At 24.0% G+C, this 6,972-nt stretch overlaps 1 protein-coding gene across 1 annotated transcript; it reads right to left on the reverse strand.

The window, feature by feature from the left end:
* Positions 1 to 2,821: 2,821 nt before the first annotated feature.
* On the reverse strand, positions 2,822 to 6,219 carry LOC145836170 (uncharacterized). Its single transcript, XM_082943986.1, has 5 exons — positions 6,009 to 6,219; positions 5,563 to 5,741; positions 3,588 to 3,799; positions 3,239 to 3,438; positions 2,822 to 3,006 (listed from the first exon to the last, which is right to left on the reverse strand). The coding sequence occupies exons 1-5, from the start codon at positions 6,217 to 6,219 to the stop codon at positions 2,822 to 2,824; spliced, it is 987 nt and encodes a 328-aa protein (XP_082800112.1).
* Between the last annotated feature and the right edge of the window lie 753 nt (positions 6,220 to 6,972).

The raw sequence follows: 6,972 nt of genomic DNA on the forward strand, positions 1-6,972 counted from the left end.
TTTTGTAATTTATAACTTTTAATTATTTTTGGCTACTTTTAAAAGTGCATGAGCTTTTAAGAAATTTCTAGATAAAATTGCATAATATCTTAACAGAGATTTGCATTAAACAAAAACTTTTTTTTTGCTTTATAGGAATATTATTTGCTGCTTTGCAAACAATCGTATTGTTTTGTTTGAGCTGATATTAAACTTAAACGTTAAAATAATCAGTTGTTTTTATTATAAAGATATAAATCGATAATAACTAAAAAGACACACTAAACATAAGCAGTATACAACAAAAAAAATAGTTACATTTTTAAATAAGTGTTTAAAGTTTTTTTATAGTTTTTGAAAGCTATTGCTGTAAAGAAATTTAATTATATGTCTATAACTTAACTAAAACATAAATAAATTTAAGTATTTGCTTTTTAACAGATTTATAATAAAACATTTACGATCTAAAAGTTATAAATAGATACAAAAATTCTATGTTATAAATTAAAGAAGTATTAAATACTTATATTTACAAAATGGTTAACTTAATTAAAGTAATATAATAAAATGGTAAAGTCAACCCAAAATACAACATTCCCGCACATTGTGTAGCGAAAATTATTCAAAAATACAAAATTTAATGTTTATAAAAATATTTAAATCGGAACTCTACTATAGGATTTTAGAACAATAACCTTTATAACAACTAAATCAGTAAACTAAAAAACTTATAAACTTCGCTTTCTGTTTAATCATAAGAAAGGTTATGCAATTTTTGTTCAAACAGTTAAACTTCATCTTAACTCAGCTTTAAAACTCTTCATTTTTTGGTTGAAAAAAACTTATCTTTGCATGTAATTTGAAAGTTTAAACGTCTAATAATATGAATATATCAACAAAATAGTTTATTTTTCTCTTCAGCTGTACAGTTGTGTACACACAATCATTCAATTTTTTTCGTCCGTAAAAATTAATATGCTTTTAGCTATAAAGAATTTATTAATTACAAAATTAAGGGAAGTTAAATATCATCTACTGTCTCATTGTAATATTATCCAATAAATATATTAGGCAATGTGATATACTTAATGTGTGAAAAAAAAAACTACTGTTCAGATCTTTAAGTTTCCTTTCAAGAAAAAATACTAACACTGAATTTTAAGACAAAGAAAACTAGGATTTTACTTAGAAGTACTTTTCGTAAAACTTTCTAAATAAAAATTATATCAAGCAACTTTTAAAGTTTTTTTTGAATTGATTTGTCAGCAAGAATGTTAAACTCATGAGATTAAAGTAAAAATGTGTAGTTTTAAAACTCAAACTATATTGTTAGACCGTATTTGAAGTTTAACATAGCCATACTAAAGTCTTTTTTAATTATTAATGCTAGTCAACAACTTACATTTAGTTATACTACTTAAAGAGATTGTAAGTTAAATTGTAGCAATTAAATTTTATCAAAGCAGTTTTAATCTTAAATAATATTTATAAATATTTCAATAGAAAACATATATATTAAATCTTATATAAGTCTTTTGGTTTTAGTTTTAATTTTATTACATACTTTTAAAATTTAGCAAAGTAAATAAATACTTATCGTTTAAATACAAATTTATTTATAACTTAATTTATTTATCTACAACTGATTTGTTTTTAACTTTAACACTTCTTATATTAATTTTGACGAAATATTTCTGTGTTTTATTTTAACATTAATCATACAAGTATGGCTGTATAGTTCAACAAAAGCAACAAAAAAATACACAAAATCAACATTTATTTAAAAAAAAACAATAATAATAATAAAGCTCTGTAACTTATTTCATTTCTTTTTAGTATCCCACAAGTTTAAACTATTTACTTAAACAAAAAACATAAATTTATAAATATTGCTTAATGAAAATAAAGTAGTAAGTGGATTTATAATGTTTAACACATTGTTAACTTACAAAATTCAGCACACCTTAAATTCATTTACTTGAATACTAAAGAAAATTTTTAAATACTCTAGTGGTATTTATTACTCAATATGAACCTAAAACAAAAAGGAAATAATCTTGATTATGTTGCTGTTAAAATACAAACAAGTAAGAGATTAATTTTATAAACGGCTATAATAGAAAACATTTAAAAGGTGAAAAAGAACGTATAATTGTTGTAGAAATGACTTTGAAAATATAAATTAATGATTGTTCACAGGAAATAAACAAAAATTATTTTTCAAAAACATATTTAAAAATGTTGAAAATTTTATAAAATGGATTTGAAATAAGTTGTTTTGTTATAAAACTAAAAAACATAGCTAGAAATTTTATTCATAGTAAAGTATCTTAAAGGCTATTATGTTAATACTTTCTAATTTATAAAAGACGTTTAAGAATGAAACTCAAATACAATTCTTATTATCTTTTTTTTCTAATAACTAAAATGTTCAATAAAGAAAAATATATAGAAATTTAAAGTTATTGAAATATTTGGTACAAAATTTTATTAAGTGTTAAGCTAAAAAAGTTGTGATTAATTATAAATAGTTTAAAACTTTAAATAAAATTTAATAAAACTATTTCTTTAAAATTTTGTAAACTAGAAGTTAAATAACACGAGTTTAAAGTTTTTATTATTTTTTTTTTTACAATAAAACGGTAGATGTAAATATGCTTGTTTAAATTTATATAATCGATAAAGTATATGAACTTTTTCCTTTCTAAATTATTTTACTTTTTTTTCGTGCTTATCAAAATATTTCACTATCTTAAAAACTTTTTACCGATATCAATTATTCACTTTAGTGTGAATTAATACCAAGTTTAAAACTAAACCTTACTCAAAAAGTTAAACCAAGTCATTTTAAACCGTTCTGCTGAATTTCAAAATAGTTTCTAATTGCATCGATTCCTTTCAGGCAAATGTTCAGAGGAGGCTTCAAAAGTGGATTGTTGTCGACATTTATCGAGCTCGGCTCCCCAGTCCATTCTAAGTTTTTTAAGTTTCCAAAATCTTCTGGCAACTCTTTCAGCTTATTATGACCTAAAAAACAAAAGAAATCAGCGATAGTTTGAAACAAAATTTGAAATGTTTTGAACTTTTATGTTTTGAAAAGTACTTTACAAATCTAAATGTCAGTTTAACACCATGTATAACATCTAATAACAAACTTTAGTTCATTAGTTCAAATAAACGAATTCATGCAAAAAAAAGTTAAGTATAAAACAACTTATATCAGTCATTAGATAGTTTAACAAATAAATAAACTACACACCTAACCACAAGGAAGTCAAGTTTACGAGGGATGAAAACGCGATTGGAAGTTTGACTATATTGTTGTAAGCCAAGAGCAGTGTGTTCAGAGTTGAGGCCAGCAGCCAAATTTCGCTCGCTACCGACTCCAAGCGGTTGTCGGATAAATCGAGAAACCTTAGTTGCGGAAGGTGGCAAATTTCGTTCGGAAAGTCCTCGAAACTTTAATATTTTAGAATTTATATGTTTTAAACTTTAATAAAACTACTGTTGTTAATTTACTTTGTAGATTGTTCTTTGTACGAAATTGATAAATTTTTGAATAAAAGTTATTGATACTGATATTTATAATAGCACTTCCTCATGCATACTTATTATTAGTGAGATGCAAGTCTGTCAAGCTTTCCAGCTCTCTGAATCTGTCAGGCAGGGTTTCCAGGTTGTTGTTGCTCAAAACAAGCGTTTGAAGGTTATGCAACCTGTTTATTTCTATAGGCAGTTCATGTAAGTCGTTCGTGTCTAAAATGAGCGTTTTTAAATCTGTCATCTTGCCTATTTCTTTCGGTAGTCTTGTAAGTTTGAACTGTAAAACAATTTTTGAAATCTGTTTTTTTTATTGTGTCTTTTTTTTCAGTTGGTTGTAGAATTTTATAAGAGTTTTATCATTAAAATTTATACTACTATTTAGTTTTTGAATAGTTAATGGCTTTATACAATGCTTTTTACATAGTCCGTCTAAAAATACACTAAAAAATAAAAACAAAATCAGTTGTATTTCAAACTTTTGTTTTATGTGTTTTAGAGCAAAAACTGGTAGTAACGTGAAGGTAATTTCATGGTGATACTTTTTTATTTACTTTGAGTACTTAAATACAATATATTACTTATAAATAAAAGAAAACAACGTTTAGATTTGACGAAGATGTATTAAAAAGCTATTGGAAAGCAGTTTAAATTTTTGAAATTAGTGAATTTTTCAAATTCTGCAATACTTTTATATGTTTAAAACCGTAATTGCAATCAAAACTTTGATATATATTAGTTTATACGAGCTATATTTAATCGGTAAAATTTAAGTATACTTGAGATAGAATAGTTTTTTTGTCATATATCCTTAAAAAAATAAAGTTAAAGTTAGTTCAAAAAATTTGATGCTCAGTTATTATTGTAGTTTTTTAACTTTTTTTTTCTCTAACGATTATAATTTTTTATCTATTTTATATGAGTAAAGTATTAAAACCTGCTTAGTATAAAAAAATTGTTTTACAAAAAAAGAAACTTGCGTTTCATTTTTCAAACTAAGTTTTATTTAGTTAACTCTTAAATTTGTCTGACTACTAGAAAAACTTAAAAGTAATAGTGCAAAGGTGAATGGAAATATCAAGATATACGTATAAGTTTTTTATCAAGATAGAATTTTTTTAATTCTTTTAGTTTCGTTATCAGAAAATATGCATTTTGTAAAATTTATAAAATCTTGATTACTATATCTATCAATTATTTTCTGTTTTTATTCTTGATTTATAGGTAGTGCTTATATAGTTGTAAGCTTAATACAGTAATAAAAACAAAAGTTTAAAATATAACTTTTTGCTTAATTTACTACTTTTCATTGAAGATTTTTTTCAACAATGTTAAGTCTATAAGAATATTCGGTCTTGACTTGTCTTTGTTTAAGATTGAATATCAAGTATTGTACAAAAGTTTTCCAGCTAAAAAATTGTGCTGTTTTTAAAGACTAAAAGTACAAAGCAAACAACAATGTTTTAACGATATTTGCTTTTACACTTTCTTTTTTACGTGTTTTTAAGTTGATTATGTTTAAAGTTTTATTTGTACAGGTTGATATTTTACAGTTACGATGGATATTATTTACTTAAGTGAGCTCTAGCCTAATATTTGTACTAAAGTCACACCACAGCGTAAGTATAGCGCTTTAAACTTTATAAATTGCTTAGTAACTTAATTATGATATGACACTTTTTTGTAGCTAGTTTTACAAATGCAAATTTTATGTTTAATTAGTTATACTAAAAAAAGTTATCACAAAGTTTAGCTCTAATCTAAATGTAATGCTTATTTAATTATCTATAACAGATATACGACTCACAAAGATTTAAAAAATAAGAAAAGATGAAAAGTAAAAGTAATGAAAAATTATATATTGATGATAAAATAAAGTTTAAAATAAAAACGGATAAACTAAGACTATTTTATAAATATACATATTTAAAAAAAACTATAGTTACACTTTTTATGCATGGTATAAAGTTAACACGAATAAAAGTTTTAACACGTTTTTATATTACAAAAATAAAATATACAGAATACTGAGAACAAACTTACGTTTAGACAAGCTTCACGTTCAGGACTTAGGATAAGAGTTTCGATTCCTACAAGATTAAATATTTTGGTGGGAAAGTTGCACAGTTCTTTACCACTAATCTTAACTTGATTTTTTGACCGTGTTATAAACTCCCCGACATTGCTTACTTTTTTCCTGGACTTACGTTTTCTTCTACTATCTTTAACATAAAATTCAAGTTTTATACAATTTATGTCGAGTAAAAAAAGTTTTAACTTAGTAAAACAATTTAAAAACTAAAAAATGATAATTTGATAAGTAAATCTTTGTAAAAGTTATACTATTTGCTTTCAGACCTATAAAAATTTAAATAAGCACTACTTTTATGTATAATAGTGCGATTAAAAAAATATTTGATTTAAGCATTCTCAATACATAATGTTACAGTTGCTTCGTATGAAATATGAAATAAATAATATCAAAGTACCTGTGCTTATGCCAGAAGAATTACGGATGGGTGAGGTCAAGTTGTTACCATTACTCACATCAAAATGTCTGTTAGATATCGGTATGCGGCTTTCCATTGCTATGGCTTCAATAAACTTGTTGCCATGCTTTTTGTTGTCATGGTTATTCTGGTCGTTTCCTTCGGAAAAGTTTTTAAGAACAGGTAGCCTGCTTTGGTAGTCTTCATCCATATTTAAGTTCTTTTTTTATCAGTAATTAAGCTAAACATAATTATTATTTAAAACAAGGTTTTGTCAGAATAATAAAGGTTTTGTATAGATATTAAAAGCCTTATACCTTGAAATTTGAAATGCCCTTTTTATTTAAGTTACAACAAATGTACAAACATCCTTATTTAGTTGTTACTTGATTTATTATCTTTCATCTATAAGCATTATTTATTTAAAAAGTATGACTTTAAGAAATGTATTTGCTATCAAAAAAATACGCGATATATAATTAAAATAGAAAACAAACACTGTACACTTCTTATTGTTTTTAAAGAATACAACAGTATTTGTTTCTTTTAAGCCATATAAAAATCAATAGTCTAGTACAACTTTGGATTTTTTCTTTTAAATGTTTAATACAGTATCAATAGATATGTAATAGTAACATTTAAAAAATAAAAATAAAACAAATGTAAATGATATAACTTTAATGACTGTATGTTGGATAAAAATATAATTGACCTAATTTAGCTTTAAACTATCAAGGATACTGAAAAAGAAAGTAAAACTTTTGGTGAAAATTTTGATTAATTTATAACTTAAGGAAAATTAAAAAAACAATTGTTTACTTTTTTTTTACACATTATTAACTTACAAATATTCTTAACAACACCTGATAAACTTTGAAGTATTATCAACCTGACAATCCAGTTGAAGCAAAATTCATTTGTTTCTCAGAGACAAATAAATGTGTTAACTATCAGAATAGTTTTT

This window comes from Thalia democratica, chromosome 1 (assembly GCF_965202585.1).
Source record: "Thalia democratica chromosome 1, ktThaDemo2.hap1.1, whole genome shotgun sequence".
NCBI classification, from domain to species: domain Eukaryota; kingdom Metazoa; phylum Chordata; class Thaliacea; order Salpida; family Salpidae; genus Thalia; species Thalia democratica.